Source organism: Kryptolebias marmoratus, linkage group LG22 (genome assembly GCF_001649575.2).
Source record: "Kryptolebias marmoratus isolate JLee-2015 linkage group LG22, ASM164957v2, whole genome shotgun sequence".
Taxonomy (NCBI): domain Eukaryota; kingdom Metazoa; phylum Chordata; class Actinopteri; order Cyprinodontiformes; family Rivulidae; genus Kryptolebias; species Kryptolebias marmoratus.
In genome coordinates, this window is record NC_051451.1 from 10,803,414 (window position 1) to 10,822,349 (window position 18,936).

At 37.8% G+C, this 18,936-nt stretch overlaps 1 protein-coding gene across 18 annotated transcripts in view; it reads right to left on the reverse strand.

Moving 5' to 3' along the window:
* The window catches only part of col13a1 (collagen, type XIII, alpha 1), a 121,664-nt gene that overhangs the window by 75,251 nt on the left and 27,477 nt on the right, over positions 1–18,936 (reverse strand). For all 18 annotated transcript variants that reach the window (XM_037973442.1, XM_037973437.1, XM_037973434.1 and 15 more), the window contains exon 3: positions 1,061–1,068. In XM_037973442.1, the coding sequence (XP_037829370.1) occupies positions 1,061–1,068 (8 nt within the window). The remainder of the gene's footprint in view (positions 1–1,060; positions 1,069–18,936) is intronic.

Below are 18,936 nucleotides of genomic sequence, written 5' to 3' on the forward strand. Positions count from 1 at the left end.
GAGATTTTCATTTGTTGTCATTTGTAATCATCAAAATTAAACGAAATAAACATTTGAAATATATGAGTTTGTATGTAATGTATGAATATAATATACAAGTTTCACTTTTTAAATGGAATTACTGAAATCAATCTACTTTTTCATGATATTGTAATTTTATGACCAGCACCTGTAAAGGAAAAACAAAGCTGCAATCCTAAAAAAACAAATAAACAAACAAAAAAACCCATATCCAACAGATGAACAGCATCTGTAAGTCATGGCGTTAAGAAATAGGAAAAAGTGTGTACTTAAACGACTGGGTTCAAAGTCAGTTCCCCCATCTGACCTTATGTACCTTAAAATCTCCAGTGCAGGAACTATCACTCAAATTTTCCAGGGAGGGATATTTGGAAGAGGTGATAAAAACTGACATGGCTGGACAAAAGTCAAAGTCATAGACACAATAACCCAGCCCAGATGTTTGGGCCAGTGTTCCCAGTTAATGTGTCACTGGAGCATAAAAGTTTGGAAGCTGTTCTTTCTACCACAGTGTTGCTTTTAACTTTTTTTAACATTCAGTTAAAGTTGTGATTAACTTTTCCTGCAGAGTTTAAAGAGGCTTAAGTTTATCTTGACACTCAGTAGGCAAGAGTAGTAAATCACAGAAATGATCGCAAACCACTAACATTTTGATTTGCATTTTCAAGTCGAGTCATAAATTTGAGTTGGAAGAACATTGAAACGTCACACAGTAAAATCCCAGCTCTGGCCACAGCCCTGTTGTTGTGAAGTTTGCTGTTCTTCTAATCACATATTCATTGTTATTTGTTTCTGCCATCTGCATAAAATAAAAGGCAGCAGGGAATCATAGAAAAATGTCTGGTTCATGAGAGAAAAAAAGAGGACATATAAAAGCTATGTGCAGATTATCATTGTATCCAGACAAAATGTATACACTATTATCACTTGATTTATTCTATAGGATGCTGTGATTCTTACAGCATGCTTCAGACCAAAATGCAAAATAAAAAGAAAACTTTACCGCATGCAGGTCACAAAAGGCATCAGGTTTACTTACTGGAGGTCCTGCAAGACAGAAAAAAGAGAAAAAAATTAATAGAGAATTTATCACAAAAAATATTACACACAGATACTGCAGATTCCTAGATTGTCCTTGAGCTCATAGTGGGCCATTACTGTGGGATATAAACTGGTCTTTTAACTTTTTGATATCTTGACATGGGAGCCTGCTTGGTTATCCAGTCAGAATTTACATCTTAAATGTGTTTTAGAGATATGGCATGTACATGTCTTTATTCTTCTATAAGAGTGAAGCAGAAATATATCTTTGACATAAAAAACAATTTGTTCTGTTTAATTTATTTTCTCAACCAGCAAGAAGACACTGGAATGTGCCCCCGTGACAAAATCAGGCCTGGTGTAAAACTAAGGCAAAGGCTCATTTATTTTCAATCATCAAAGTATTAACAACAGTATCATTTGCAGGGGTTTCGACCAACATGTGTCTCGAAAGCTCCATGTAAAGTCCTCTGGGATCAGAGGGATCAGGGCAAAAGTAAACTTGTTTTAAGAAGTAAAACTTTCTCATTCAAACATACAGTTAAAGGAAACCATAGTTAAAGTGAACAGTGTGTGTGTAGTAAAGTTGTCAAAGACTTAAAAATCCAAAACATATGTATGTGTCAATGCAGAAACAGTGAAGCACCCTCATTACCATATGTCTGTTTTAAGACTGCATAAAAATATATCAAAAAATTCTTGCTCTTACAGAACAACCTACATGAATTTACTGCTTTTTTCACATGTGATCATATGTGAAAAATTATGAGACCACATGGGAACACATGAACTCGATGTCACAAAATCACATGGGAAACATGAGCAAAACATGAGTTTCACTTGTAGATGTGAACATGTTTTCATTGGCAAAAATGTGATTTTTGCATATATGAAGTTGAAATGTATTATTTGTTCCAATTTTACATGGGAAATGTGCACAAGATATCTCACCTATCCATCTATTTTGTTTTTTGTTTTTTTTTCGCGGGGGAGCTGGTGCCTATCTCCAGCAGTCACTGTGTGAGAGGCGGGGGACACCCTGGACAAATCGCAAGTCCATCACAGGGACACACAGAGACAAATGGGACAAACAACTAAAAACATATAGGAGGGTCTCACAGTCGACACCAAACCATGATTCACACTCTACCTATAAAGCAGACCTTTCACAAAAACCAATATGCTTCTCTCTGACCTTTTCACGAGCACAATGAGAGACCTGGCAGTCATCCGACAAAATCAATTACTGCTGAAACCAGACAAGGATCAAGAAAGAGGTCACACCAGTCAAACTGAGGTGGGACCAGTCACTGATGACAAAAATCTCCTCTGTGAAATGTCACATCAAATCTGTTGTTTTAGCTTCTAGGTGGTAATTTTTCTGTCTACACCCCAGATTAGTCTATTCTAACTTTAAAAAGCTGCTCTCGTTCACATTGCATATGATAAAAAGTACTTGAAATGTATGGAAAAAAGAGAATAAAGGACAGAAAAGACAGATTTAACAACAACAACCTAAATACTGCTATGTATACAGTTAAACTTATAAATATGTCAGACAATTGATTGTTTTTCCTAAATTAAAGACAGAATAAACAGAGCCTAATACTTAAGCACTGAGGTCTTAGATTTAAAGCCCAAAGCAGACCAAAATAAACTTTGGTCTAGTTGGAATTACATATTTTCATCTTGAGCATTATTCTTTTGTTTCCTGCTTCTTTAAAGGTGTGGCTCTTGTACTAATTGGAATCATTTTGCTCTGCTTGCTGACTGTGCTGCTTTTATCACACAGACCTGCCAAAAACAATCCCAAAGGAAAACTGGTTGATAACTTTATGAGGCTTAGAGCTAGACTAGTATTCTCTACTCCAGCAGCCTTAGAAATTATTTTGTGACACACATTTGGTATGAGAATGCTTCATTTGTACATTGAGAGACAGTAGATAGTACATAATATACAGTAATATAGATCAGCCGATTACACTTATTGAACTAAACACCTATTAAAGATAAACAATTAGCCTAAAGATCGAAAGGGTCTAATATCAGCAATAGATGTGATGTCAAATCTAAGCAACAGCCCTTATAAGTTACTAAAACAACTCATTTTATTTTTCAAACCTAATTTTGGATTGAATTTTTTTTTTTTGTTAATTTAGGACATCTTCAAATGAAAGACAACAAACTCAATATTTGTCTTATTTGTTTTCCTGTAGCCTTAAACAAAAAGTTAGCCTTCTTAATCTGTCTTTTTGCCTCAGTTTGTCTTTCATTTAATAATTATTTTGCACTTATATTGATTGATTAATAGGAGGCACAAAGCATTGAGCAATTAAGAAAAATTCATCTGTGGGTCATTAGTGGCCAGCAGTGTATGGGATGACCTATTATTGTTTACCTAAGAGGCTAATGTGAAACTATACAATCTAAATGCATGTACTAAAAAATAACTTGTATCCACTGCACTGACCATCATTTACAACCCAGTATTCAATATAAAAAACAGGTGATGCACAAACAGGCTTTTATTGTTACTGGTAATGACACTATCAGACAAAAATGGCAAAAATGGCATTCAGTAATGCAGTGTTTTCTTGCAAAACGTGATAAGGTTAACACAAGGTGGCTGGAATGGATGTGGACATATAAAGCCTAATAAATTTAAACTGGAGTTTAAGATCATCTTGGAAAAGATGTTTTACTTACTTTCTTCTGATAACATTTCGTGAACTTCAATGTTTTGCAGTTCTCTTCAGTTCTGTTGCCACAACCACATGGTTAGGTTGATGCACCACAATAACCTAGTTAGAATAACCACAAAAACTACATGGTTTAGGAACCAAAACTACCTGGTTGTCTTTAGTTGTGTTCAGGTGTAAAGGTCACTGAGAGGAAAGTACAAACATCAGAGATAATGCTGCAAGTTCATGGGTCTATGGGCTACGGATTCTGCAAATGTCTAAATAAAGAAGGAAAATGGGCTTAAGTTCCTAACTAAACTCATCACACACACAGCACCTACAGTGGGTGAAGAGGCCACTATTAGCCATAAATTGTACATAGCCAAATAAACACAGCCACAATAGCAACACACAATATTGTAATTTAATAGGAACACATCACAGATGTCATTCATGCTACCTAAATGTACTTGCTACTGCCAGCACACACATTCTATGGCAACCTTTTGGAGGCACCTTTTATTTTTTTTACTGTTACAATTCAGTACTTAAACAACAAAGGAGAAATGAAGTCTTAGAGCCCAAAGGTAAGCCTAAACCTTCTCTGCACGCAAGAGTGTAGAAACCAAACATGGCAGTAAGATTCCTGTTGCATTCTTGGCCTGCCATCACATCCTGTTGGCTGGACCCGCTCACCTAAGGGACATACTGTAGATCACCTTGATCCAAAGGCACTTTAGAAGGCCCGGGGGAAGCAGGGTCAAATATAGTACATGAAGTGGCGCCTGACAAGGGACATCTGAAGCAACAGCACACATGCAAGTGATGGGCACAACATGAAACAAACTCTACACCCATAAACACACACACACATACACACACGCACAAAGACTGCACTGATATCATGTATTCTCAGCCTCCTCGTCTGCTGGGCTTAATGGTGTCTATTGCTAACACCTGTTGTTTCTGCGTATGTAAGAGTCCTGGTTAGCTGATGCCGGAAATGGAAACCTAATATTTCATGCTATCATGTCAAATTCTAGGTGTTCCTTTTTTTTCTTTTCTTCTATTTGAGTCAGCTGTTTACTCATCACTCAATATCGCCAGTTGCTGAAAGGCAGAGGGGGGGGACGACGATGTTTTTGCCCCTGTCTGTTCCCAAAATATATCGTGATCCACGGGACAAATTTTAATCAAACTTACAGAAATTAATCAGGGATGTACATCCACAGCTGGTTACTTTTTAGAGTCAACCCAATTTAAGATGCCCATGATAGCTAATTAAACTTAAAAACACAAAAATGGCTATAACATAGTCAAACATACAGACATTGAGCTCAAATTTGGTGTGATGGTACCTAAGAGGCATCCCCAATACTCAAAGTACAACTCATTGTGCAAGATTTCTGCTTAAATCTTTAGCACTAATTGTTGAATTTACTGAATTTAAAAAAAAAGGTTATTGAATATACCTTTACAATTGATTAGCTTTTGGAGTCAACACAATTCAAGCTGGCCACCACCGCTAATCAATATAAGCCGACAAAACAATAACTATACCTCAGTCAGTTTGACAGATGTTGAGCTAAAACTTTGATGAGGCAGTAGCTAAGGGTTGTCCACAACACATGCTCTGAGTGTGACATCTGGCAATATTGAGGCAAGATAGTGCATAATGTTATTTTCAAGGTCTAACCAAAACAGCTTCAACTCTGTCATTTCTCAATATAACATGATCTTAGTGTAAAACTTTGACAAGAATTGCAACAAATGATATGCATTCCTTCAAGAAATGATAGCCCTTTAATTACTGAATGTGTTAACAAGAGTTATTAAAATTCTGGGATACTTTAAGGCAAACGTCATGAACTCTAAGGATCCCAATATTCTCCTGCAGCAACATGATTTTCACCTCTGCAGCGGTCCACCTTTAAATCAAGCCAAGTTATAACCTCTGTGCTCAAAGCTGACTTGTCTGCATTCAAATAATAAACTGGTGTGAAAGGCAGGTGGGCCGCCGTCTTAAGACTCCGATATCTTTCCTCCCTGCATATGGATCCAGGAATAACGTGTGGAATTTCATTTCTTTAAATACACAGACACAAGTACAGCTTCCTCATCGACCCTGGCTGTCTCTGTGTCTCCCTGCTTCTCCAGTTGGCCTCGTAAACACACAGCAGCAGAGAGTGCAAATGTGTTGGCTGTCAAGCTTCCGTTTGGTGAGCAGCACCAGGAGGTTTGAGTAATTATTTCAGGAAATATGTCTGCCTACTTTAGAAGTTGAATGGAAGATTGGACGTAAAAGGCTAAAGTAGAGTGATAAAGCTTTTTCTTTGTGTTTTCCCACCAGTGGTGAGAAAACAGCACAGTTAAAGGGATAGTTCAGGTCTTTTACAGTGAAGTTTTGAGGAAAGGTTAGGAACAATTGATATATGGCCTTAAACTGGAATGACCTCAGTCTGGAAAGATAATGTTTCATTCTGACCAAACTAATGTGACTGGGGACAAGTCCAAGGTGGATTTCTGTCATCTTAAAACAGCTTCAAGCTCAAACAGTTCATGGGGGTTTAGACAAACATTATACTTTGAACCTTTAGGTTGCAATGAATTTCACATTACAAGGTTATTTATTTAGAAATTTATGGTTATTTGCAAGCAAAAATACTTACAGCAGCAACTAAAATATTTAAATAAAGATTTTGTAGAATAAACTATGGTGAATCGGTACAATCTCCAGTTCTTTTTTGATTAACTGAATTCATTGCTTAAAGTAACATCAGTCATCAATGCTAGATCAAGGAACCTATCAAAAATGGCATAAGAATAGCCAAGGATAATAATATGGTCACAATCATAACCAACCATGTGTAACACTCACTCTTTAACATTACTCCTAATAAGAAAGATAGACAGAAACACAGACTAGAAGGTAAGCCTTTCAAAAAAACTTCTACTGTACAAAAACTATTATTAATGGAAAAAAATCCTGAACTGTGAGTGGCAGAAGCGTCATGTAAATAGCTATACGTCTACAGTGCTTTATGTAGGAGATGAAAATGAAAAAGATTATTCACATCCAGTTTTAAGGAGAACATTCTGAGGTCAGCTACAACAGAAGTCAGTGAAAGCTTGGGCGTAAATTTGAATAAAGTCCTTACATCCTATAGCAAAGAGGGACTCATTAGGTGAAAGAAAACACAAATGCCCACAATTTGATGTGTAAACTGTAGAAGAAATGCCACGTTTGTGGGAATAAGAGGAGTTTGTTGAAAAAAAAACCAACCCTAATAAACAAATGCAAGGCTTTTGTGGACCATTCAAATAATCGTAGCACATTAGGCAACACCATGTCTTGCCTAATAAACTGGGGGATACCTCATCTTTTACAAGTCCTTGTTGCACATATCAGTCATACTGGTCTGACAATAATGTTAATCACATAGTCAAAACTTTCCTTGTAAGTCAGACAGTCTGCTTCATTGGGTAGCCTGATAGATTGTCCAGCTAGTGTGATGTGAGTTTGAGATCTTTGTCTTTGGTTTACAAGACTCAATCCACCCTGACTTCAAAAGGTTTCATTAAAAGATATGGTGACAAGAAAAGAGAAAGCCTGTTTGTATTGTTAGCAGAGCATGTCCAATCACCTTCACAGCGAGGCATTAATCACTCAGACCTACAGCCAGACGCATTCATATTCGCAGATTTTAGGGAGTAAGAATACGGCTCAATGTAAATTCACTTTCACACTTCAAGAATTCTCAGCTGCAGTTGTGCAAACAGTAGTGGGGATTTACAGAGGAGGGTGTATCTATCAAAGGACAAAACTGAGTGAACTTCTGCACTTCTCTCTGTTAGAGCCAGGGAAAATGCCTCCACCTCTTATTTTAGTCTGGAAAAATCATTGCTGTAGCTTCATTCTTTTCACCATTTATTGCGAATACTCCACCCACCCTGAAAACATAGAGGTTTTAGGTTTCTCAATAAAAATTTGAACATCCAGCATTCTTTCAGTGAGGCCAGCACAGAAAAAGTGGCTGCAAAGAAAACAAAAAACATAAAATGTAATAATGCAAATGTTTCCGTGCACATTTGCCATCCTTCCAACCAGACATAGAGCAAATCAACTGTAATAACAATAAAGAAACATAACAGTTTTTAAAATAAAATTACAATTTCCCTGGCCAGTCCAGTAAAAAGAAAATCTATGGAAATAAAAAAAAGTCCTGGGAATCCAACAGCTTTGCCATAGATTTATTACAAATGCCCATTCTTTAGTTTTATCCTTAAGATCAACTACATACAAGACAAATCTGTGATTCCCATGGTGCTCTGCTGTCTTGTAAAATATGAAGTCATTCTTTTAAAAGTGCCTTTGACTTGTTTGGAGGGGGATCAACCCTAACTTTATGTCACAATACGAAAAAATGGTATATATATATATATATATATATATAATCAGTTTCAGGCTGAATTGCTGGTCCTACTTCAGTCTATATCTAATTTCACAAAACCCTCCAGAGCTGGTTCATGTTCTGTCATTGTTGTCAGTCCAGGAAAAATGGGAACAATTAATTAGCGTGGCTCACTCTAAATAGCAAATAATGTTGTGGGGAAACTTGACTATTGTCCAACATCACTTAGACCACAAAGTAAGAAAGAAAGAAAACAACTCTTTGGCTAAAATTAAATAATTACACAGTGGCTCTTAGAACAGATCACCACAAAGACGACATTGTATCTTTGCCAGAAAAAACTTCTTTTAACCGTCTCACAATTATTCTCTGAAATTGCTCTCAGCAGGAGGAAAAACTTACACTGCTTGCATTTCCAGTACGGACAGAAGGCACGCTTCCAAATACCAATAGATGGTAGTGATCAGTGATAATAAGTACCTAAATTTTCTTTAGACTGTACGGCTGCATTGGGCAGCAGAACAAGAAGAAAAGTGTAGACTAAATAAACAGACTGGAGTATGTTCTAGTTGTGGAAAGTGAAACCAATGTGAAAATGACTTTTGTCCCAAAACCAAGAATGTTACAACTACATAAAACCTTCAAGATTAGCAGTCATGCAGGAAAAAACAAACAAAAAATGATGTTTTATTAATGGTTAGCCAAAAATTGCTGATGAGTCAACATCTTACAGATGTCCAACTGTTTGTTTGTTTGTTTGGCACTACATAAGGTATGGACTCCTGCTTATTTCCAGTTTGGTTAAAAAAATTAATAAAAACGTGAACAAATTGTTGCGATTATAATATTATGATGGTAACATACAAATCCAAAACCCAATCTGGTGAGTTTGTTTTTCTGTGACTAAATTTTAATTTTCACTGCACTGTATAGAAGTTCACATGTCCAGGGTGTCCCCCGCCTCTCGCTCAGTGACTGCTGGAGGTAGGCACCTGCTCCCCGTGACCCGGAATGGAAAAAGCGGGTAAAGAAAATGGATGGATGGATGGATGGATGGATGGATGGATGGATGGATGGATGGATGGATGGATGGATGGATGGATGGATGGATGGATGGATGGATGGATGGAGGTTCTTACTTAAATGTTTTGTACATTTTACAGTCATGAAAATACAAAATGATTTAAAAGTTTTATCTTTGTGTGTATGTCTGTTAGTTTACATGGCTTTCATCACAACACACTGAAACAAGACTAATACAAAAACTATTATCGGTCCATATTAGATGCCTCATGGTGTGTTTTTGGTTATACTAGAGGCCACATTTAACTCTATGTCTACAGTCATTCTGTATGTTTTCTTCAAGTCCTGTGTGGGCTTGTATATTGATTATATTTCGAACTGAAGAAGTCTGAGGTCAAACCATCAAACTTCTGACTAGTGAAAAAACTGTTCTACCTTTTGAGCTACAGCTGTCGGCATATTTCCGTACACAGCTAAGATCACCTTTAAGTGGACCAAAATGAGTTAGAAACAGAACACAGCAAATCTGCAAGCTTTTGCTCATTTGTAAAATTAGAGAAGTAAGATACAGCCCTGACTGTGTTGGAATAGCATTCTTACCAAACAAATGGTTATTCAATAAAGTTTGATTGATTGAATCTGTACTTGAATATCTGGTGAGTGAAACACAAAACAAAAATTTGAAGAGAAGCAATGAAAGTTAAATATTGAGCTGCTGTTGCATCGAGTCTAAACTCTGACTTGTGTATGATAACAGTTTCTGTGGCTAAAGTCACTATCTCACTGGGCTGCAGTACTCAAAAACTGGCCATGCAAAACACTGCTTGGTCACTTGATCGTAAACACTCAGAACTTAGTGAGACTGCAACTAAAATTTCATGTTTTCTCGTATTTTGGAGTCACCATGCAGCCCAGTGGCTTGTTTTCTAATGAAAGGAAACATGAACACAACCCACGTGTTCGTCCCATGCGTCATATTTTACATATTTCAGTGTCTGCATGCAACACTAACAAGAGCTTTACCAGATAAACCTGTGGTCTGTCATTAGGGAAATGAGTAAAGACCAATGCTTTGGGTTGGAAGGTTTCATTTTTCCAACTTAATATACCAAAACACTAGATATGCACAGTCAGATCTTTTTTTTTTTTTTTTTTACCACTATAAGCCTGTTGTCTCAACTCCTTTTCAGTGACTTCATGGTGTGGTTGTATTCAGGAATTTATTCAACGTTTGCTTTTGTACTCAGCCATCTGTTATTAAACCTAGGGCAGGAATTACAAGAGCACAAAAGATCTGTGGAGGGCGAAGAAATTTGTTTTATTTTCCTGAAAGAGTAGTAAGTAGTTTATGAATTTCCAGCAAACCTCACCTTAAAGTCCCCGAAATAAAGAAAAAAATAACATCACTGTTGAATAATAAGTGTGAACAAATAAGAAAAGGACATATGGAAAGAGTTACTTGTGAGAAAACCCACACAGTAGAAAAAAGGAAAAACTGTAAGGGATTTCACCAACAAAGTCATCAGAAAGAGGAAAAATATCCTCATTGCTTTTGGCTAAGATGAGACCACCTCCCACACTGTAACCCAAGAGGGACCCTTTCACTTTTAAATAACCTTCAAAAGTCCAAAGGCCTCTGTCAAGAAAACCAATAGATCATCCAGCTTCCTGTGCCTGCTGTCACCAGCTAAAGGAAGAAGCAGCACAATGGGAAGTCAGACAGACACACAGGAGTGTGTGGAAACAGATAGAAGGCGCAATTTATCTGCCTTTCGGTCTTAAAATCATCAGGATTGATTCAAACGTATCCTGAGGGTTTGTAGAGTCGTTCTACAGTTACTGTGGGAGTAGAGAATGAGGTGGATCTGAGGTGGGATTTGAAATAAAAAGCTTAAGGAGGCGAGAGATTGAAAAGGTTATGCCAATGAGCAGATTTTCAGTTCAAATTCAGTGCTGCATTATGCAAAGTTGTCACAAATTAAAGACTGGTGTATTTAAGCAGACTTCAAATGGTATTTGTCATAATCTCTTATTTTGTGCCATAATGCATAGGCTTTTGTGATTTGAATACCGTTTTTTTTACCCTAAAAACATGAAGAAGCTTTCATCTGAAATTCACAAACAAGAAAATGAGAGAACAGATGTCGTTTGAGAAACACGTGTCTGTAATTAAGTATGTGAACGGAGCCGTGAAGCAGCAACAAATGTTTCAGCACTTCGACAAATCACTGCTTTTAATGGGATAGAAGTGCTGCTTGTGTACGGCTCATTAAAAGAACATAAAGACGGCATGAATTGGTGAGCTTTGAATGTGTCAGTACAAACTTAAGGCAGTGTTTTATTCACTTTTTATGCTAAGCGTGAATAATTTATCGAAAATTTTAGCACTTATTTATCTCTTCCCAACAAATGAAGGAATTCAACAGAGAATGAAACAATTTAAATTTTATCAATCCACATATATTGAGAAAACTCGGCAATTCGTAAAAGATAACAGCAGTTTCAGTTTTTTAATTTTTTTAATTTTCAAAGATTATACATATTGTGGGTACCAATGCATGAGCATTGAAGCACCCTTATTACTATTTATTCTTCTGTTTCCATCACAAATTATGATTAGTTTTGGGGTTTATTCAATATTTACCCACAAAATCTTCAACTTAGTGTGTGTTGATGTCACACTAACTTTAAAGGTATCTACATTTTGCAAACAAACTCTTCTTACTCCCACACAAGTCACAATTTATATAGTTTGCTCAGTGTCTCTCAGTTCTAGATGATTTACAGTTTTCTCTCAAGTTTCCCCAAAGTGCAGATTTCACACAACAAAACCCTCATTGACTCCTATAGTTTCTGATTGAAGGATCTTCTGTTTAAAACCAGAAGCAAAGGAAATTTGTAACTTGTTGTAGCTTCTGAATAAAACAGTGCAGACACAGAAAAATGTATATGTGTGACGACCACACTGTGGTTACCATGGTGACCACAATAAGCCACTGGCTGCAGTTTTAACACTTGTTTTTAACTTGGCTCTTCTTTACACTTCTTTTACGGTTTAAACATCAAAATGTTGATGTTTTGTTACAAAGATTAGCCCTAAATTACCTTTTGATTTTATACTAGGAAGTTGATGTATGTTGGAAGGTAGTAGCTTCGTTGGCAACCTTCAGAAATGTTCTAGCTTTAAATAAAATGCTGAACAATATTTTCCTACCTCTTCCAAACTTTGTGACTTTTTTGTCTGTGTCCTGATTCATGCATTACAACTAGCTCAGGATAGGATTATTCTCCAAGATTTGATGATTGCAGATTCTAATAATAGGTTGAGCACGTGGCGGTATTAATGTGAGCAGTGTGCAGGCGCCACTCTTTTCCTCTAAATTTCACATTAGCAGCAGACTGTGGGCAACAAGTCAGGGAAACCCCACCTCTGCCTCACCCTGGAGCACATTACTTAGTCCAGACAAATAACGTCTCGGCAAAGGTTACAGCAACAAATTCAGCGTGGAGGGTTTTATGTATGGGTTAAGACAACAGTACACTGTATTGTGCTGCTTGAATAGTTGACCTTCCTCCGTTTTTGGATGCCCGGCTCGAGCATGTCTGTGCTCTTCACAGACGTCATCTGAAAAGTGTTTTTGTTTTCACAACCTGATTTATGAATTTTTTACTTTACCAAAAGCAGCTTTATTAAAACAAACAAGGTCATGATTTCAATTCGTTACAAAAGGTTCAACTTCTATAAGGAAATATTTTGTTTAGTGAGGAGCTGAGAAACATTGACTTTTAGACCCTGAAACTTGTTAAATATTCTTTAATTTACTTCAAAGACGTTTTGTGTGAATAAATCATTTTAAATTAGTGTCTCAGTTACAGTTTTATTAACATTTTGAATACACATTTTAAGTCATCTATAAAATGTGAATATTTTTGGGTTTAAGTACTAAGAAATTCACTAACATACACACATTGAATATCGCTATCTATAACAGGAAATGAAAAGTTACAATAAAGGAATATTTAAAAAGGTAATTTACTCATCTTACAGAACTGTGAGAGGCCTTTTTAGGGAAGCGACCTCAAGCAAATTATTTAGAAAGTTCAGACGGTTGATGACCCTTTTCAAAGTCATAGTTTTAGAGAACTATAGTATTTTTCAGGTAAACCTGCACAGATGCAGCTGTGGGGAGACTGTGTTCATATTTTAGTTTTCATTGTACACAGCTGTTTTTTTTTTTTGTTGTTTTTTTTTATAGATGTGTTTTAAAACTTAATATCAGTTATGAAACTGAAAAAGGAAAAACAAAACAACTCAGCGTGTTCTAACTTCATATTTAAAGGAAAGTAAAAAGTGAACGTGGAAACTATGGTAGGGGAGGAGCTCAGTTTTAATATATTCAAAGAAAAAAATCAATTAATTACCAGAAAAAATTGTGTTTTTGCTTAAAATGAACATCCCTATATGGGAAGATTTTCAGGTATGCATTAGGAACTCTGTGGGCTCCCCATTGATAGAGCGTGAGAAGGCCATGATGGTTTTGACCATGCACAAACTATCAAAGAGAGCTTGCACTGGTTTATCACCTTGGTGGTAGAATATTAAGATCCTGAGTGGGGTGTGGGGGGACATGGTGGCAGTGTATCCAAAAACTGCAACCCATGTGCAATGACATGACTTTAGTTGCAGAGACATTAAAGAAATACGGGTCTTATGGCTGGGCTACAGCCATGATTGGGACAAGGTCAAGGAACCATTGTAGCGCAGACCTGTGGCCTTTGGGTCAAATTGACCTGAAGTTACAAGGCCCACTTAGTCTCTCTCTCTTTTGAGGGCTTCAGGAGGGTTAAGACCTAGGTTGTAATGAACTGGATTTACCATTTATTTTATTAAACATCAACAATGTTGGGGTTATAAATGATTTGCTTGATGTTATTACTACTCCTAAAGTGTATGACATGAAATGGGAGAAGTGTGCTTTTTTGAGTTTGCAAATAGAAATTGAATTTAATTTGTAAAAATTGTGAGAAACTTGTGATTAAAGACTAAAGACTTTATTTATCCTTTAAAAAATGCAATTACAACATAGATTTTTTATGGCAATTAGTTGCTATTTGACACTCTGTGGTCTTAAAACAACCAGATCACAATGTTTTAGTTTCTTAGGTTCCCTTTGTATACTCTATTCTGTCAGCTTACTGAGGTAACTGATCTAAATGCTTTCAGCCCAACTTTATCACATTTTTAATGTGAAATATCGCAGGCTTCAGGACCAGGGGCACGGGAACCTCAGTCTACCATGCAGTTTCACAAGTCAGTCTCTGGTCACATTTAAAAATGAGGTGCTGTGTTTTAAAGATGTGATTCATTCTGAAATTGAGTTGCCAGGCGGGAGAAATGGTAGCCGACACACTACGATATGCAAGCTATTAAAACAGAAGCTCAGACAGCGGGAACGAGGGAGATTGCTGAAATAAATGGAAGCAGAGGTAATGCTTTTACCATATGGGCTTTGGAGGTCTGGCTTGTGTTCAGCTTCACACTGCACACTGCTCCTCGTGTTGGAAGGGAGGTTTTCTCTGTAATAGCTTTTGTCTGTCCAACAGTGAAAGCAGAATCGCTGATATAAACATCCAGTGTCGAAACAAAACCAAAGAGACTGGCCAGACAGGTTAAAAACAATGAAACCCCAGGGTTAGGGAAGCAAAAATAAATACAAAACAAATGATCTGGAAAATCTAAAAATAATTAAATTGATCATATTTGAGATGAATCATTCCTAAACTTTTCCATATCTTCCCATATAGGCCCATCCATGTCCTCAATCATTTTGTGGCTCTACAGGCTTGAAAGCTGAGCTTGAGATTCATAATAAGCCCCCCTTGTGCAGTCGGGTGGAGGACCACAGTAATGCTTGGATTTCACCGTCTGTGGACATCCGGACAAGCCATCTGATTCCTTTGAACACTCGACACTGAGCCCTAGGGTTCTGAAGGCCACTTTAGCTCCAAGTATACTTGGAGCAAAGCCAGCAAAATATAGTTTAAATTAATCTGAGGACAAATTTATTCCTGTCATTTAAAAAGAGACACATATCGACTGAGTGCAGGTACAGTTGTTTATGTAAAGTAAAGGTTGTGACCGAATATCAGGAGCATTTCACTAAGGAAGTGGTGGGTGCATATTAAAATGATTGTGACAATTCCTCATCATGTCCAATTAGAAGGAGTCACACAGATTTTTCCCCACCCTCAGGTGCCTTTGTTTGTAAATACCCACACACCTCACTCTCTTTTTAGGCTTCCATGGCAACACCCGCCGGGATCTGTCCCTATAGCAGAACCTTCAGCAGACTACATATGTAATTATAAAACAGAAGAGTTTAGAGTGGAAAAATGAAAAGCCACAATAATCCATGCTGAATGGGCTGCATTTCATGACATAAGCAATGTTAAGTTTGGTATTACTGTACACAGACTCTGCTGGTTTATAATAAGTCATATCATTTTATCAGCAGTGGTTTTATGTATGTATAAAACAGAGATGAGAGAATAAGATAAAATGAAATGCTGGCAGCTAGAAAACCTCAAAATTACATTCAAGGAAAATGATCAGTAATCCGTCCTCTGCTGTTTGTTATCACTAATATGTTCTTGTGGACTGCACACAATCAGCGTGGTGCTATTTAGCATGATAGAGCTCATTTACTTCATGCCAGCAACCGTATAGGAAATGAGAACCTGACAGCACAGGGGGGAGTGCTGTAATTCCTGTGGTAAAACCTTAAGGTCAGCGGTCAGTGCATAGTTTCGTTCTACATCCAAAGCCACATATCAAAATAAACAGTAATAGCTGACGAGGCATTCAACATCAACGGCAAAGACAAACAAAATGAAAAGCTCAATCACACAATGGGATCTGGTTTCGTACGGAGCTGGCCCAAATGAGAAAAACAGGACTGGCTGCTAAAGAGGCAGCTCACCTCCAGCTTAGAGAGTTATGGCTGACAAGACATTCTCACATTCCTTCATCTCACCACTAGTGACCCCCTCTGAACTTACTGCCTTCACACACCTCCAGCATCCAGAAAAAAAGCAAACTTGAACACAAAACTGAGGCTGAAAAATAAAAACATTCTCTGACCATTGACACAAGACATCCTCTGTGGCTTATGAATGAGTTCATGCACTGGTGATGCCGGTTACAGTAAAACATTGTGTAAAATTTACATTCTTTTGCTCTACAGAGTAACAAAATAAAAATCTAAGCCCCCCAAAAACGTAAATCTGTCTAAAAGTAGCCGAGACATTTTTCTTTTGAGTCACAGATAATAACAACTGGCACCAGTGCAGAAGTTACCATATGCCACTGGGCTTTATCTTTTGAGAACAATGGGCCTTTACTAATTGTTATTCCAATGTATTTGATCGCTGATCTTCCTTCAATACACACTTTAACCCCAGTGATGTCACTGGTAGAAGTTGGAGGGTTAAGTCAGTACCTCACTGAGCTGGGACTGTTGACAACTAGAAGGCAAACGGTTTTCACCAGGGAGTCTCCAAAAGGTTTTGAAACATTCAAGGGGGTTCTCAGTTTCTACACATAGGCTTGCAGTTGTGCAGCTTGAATTTTAAACTTGTTCAAATAATTAATGTGACAATTCTTTTCCAGAAGAGTCATAGAGTTGTCCTCAATTTAGTTTTCATAGTTCTAGAGATCTAGAGCTGTGTTTGGACACCTACATGGGAGCTCTTCCTAGGACAGAAAACATACAAGGCTACAGCCCCAAGTGTCCACATCCATCCATCCATCCATCCATCCATCCATCCATCCATCCATCCATCCATCCATCCATCCATCCATCCATCCATCCATCCATCCATCCACTCATCCATCCATCCATCCATCCACTCATCCATCCACTCATCCATCCATCCACTCATCCATCCATCCATCCATCCATCTCATCCATCCATCCATCCATCCATCCATCCATCCATCCATCCATCCATCCATCCATCCATCCATCCATCCATTGTGCGAGAGGTGGGGTACACCCTGATGTGTTTTTATGAATCCTGACATGACTCTTAGCATTTAAGATCCACCAGGAAAAACAAGCTAGTTCCTATATTTTCCATCTCCCAGCAATCAGCCTTGAACTTGGGTGCATTGTGACAGTTTGGTACAAAAACATATACCATTACACCCCTACTAAGTATAGGAAACTGAGCATCAAAACTGGTGCTCTCTTTATTTCTTTTATTTATTAAAACAACACCCACCTAAATGTAAGAATTGGGGTGCTTTGCTATCAATATTATCACAATCATCACAATTTCAAAGCATGGACCTGAGCCCCGTCATGCAATAAAACACATCAAACCTAAAATTGCTGCCAACTCGTCACAGTAATAATAAAAGAAAACTGCATGACTACAAGACAAGAGAAGTTCAGAAATATGAGCACTGAACATTTTGACTAAATCAGCCATCTGCTGTTTAGCTGTTGCATGAGGAACAAAAGAAAAGAGAAGAACAAAGAAAAATGGGGGCCATTGTCTGTTTCTCAGATCAGCAGAGTAGAAACACTGACACAGGGCTGCAGGTGGGGGAGCTATGGAGCCCTTTTATGCTCAGTGGAGTGAAACTCTAGTCACTGCGACGACACACTGGCGTCTGCACCCCTTTTATTGACATCAGACCTCATAATCCAGAAGGTCCATGTCATCACAAGTGAACAGACAAAAGAGGGTCAACTGTGAGAGGCCAATGCTAAAGATGAGACATAATGTGAAGCTTTGATTCTAATTATTAAAGGGGCTTTGGAGGTAAGGTGCACACATCTCAGCTCTTCCTAGAAAGGCCGGCAGTGTGAAGATGACTTCTGTTCGAATGCAGAGTTTCAGATTTGGATATAAGAGCAGAAATTAAACATTTCCAGCACACAAAAACTTCTGCCTGTCTTACTGATTGTAGGAGATCCTAAGAGCAGAGTGACCCTAAACTTTTGAACTGACTTGATGTGTTCATCTCCCTTTTAGCGTTGCAGCCAATGTTAAAAATATGAATAGGCAAAAACATGTTGGGCCAGTCTGAAGCAAGACATTAATTTTGAAAGTTACTAATTTCCACAACCGAGTACTACTTACTCACTTTTCAAGTCCACCTGGAGACACAGTACTTTGCTTTTGCTCCACAAAATATGAGTTACAGAAAAGAAAAAAGTGAAATGAAATAGACATTTTTATAAGGCAGATAAGCAATTTTTTTGTACCCTGGAGAGACCCGAGAGAAAAACAGTAAGCTTTACAGCAGCAAGAAATGAAAGACAGAAAGAAAAAACACTCTCTGATNCCCCACCCCACCCCCACACACACACACACACACAGACACACACACACACACACACACACACCCCACCCCCATGAACCAAAAAACCAAAATTCCTAGACAACTCAAAACCCAGAGTGCGCAACATCATCAACCGCACAGCCCATGAAAAATCCGCAAACCCCACAAAACTCAAACTCGACCCCGCAAAAACTGCCCAATGTTTATCCCCCTGACTTCATCTTTATTCAGTCCCTGCAAATGACAAAGGCAGCCACAGCGAGCTTGTAGTATCTGCCATTCACATGAGAGAGGACAGTAAATCAAGTTAGGTGTGTAACTAATGTCCCCATAGAGTCACAACACGCTACGTTCCCACAAGAAAACATACCAGCACGCCAAGTGTGGAGTGATTATTTAAAACATG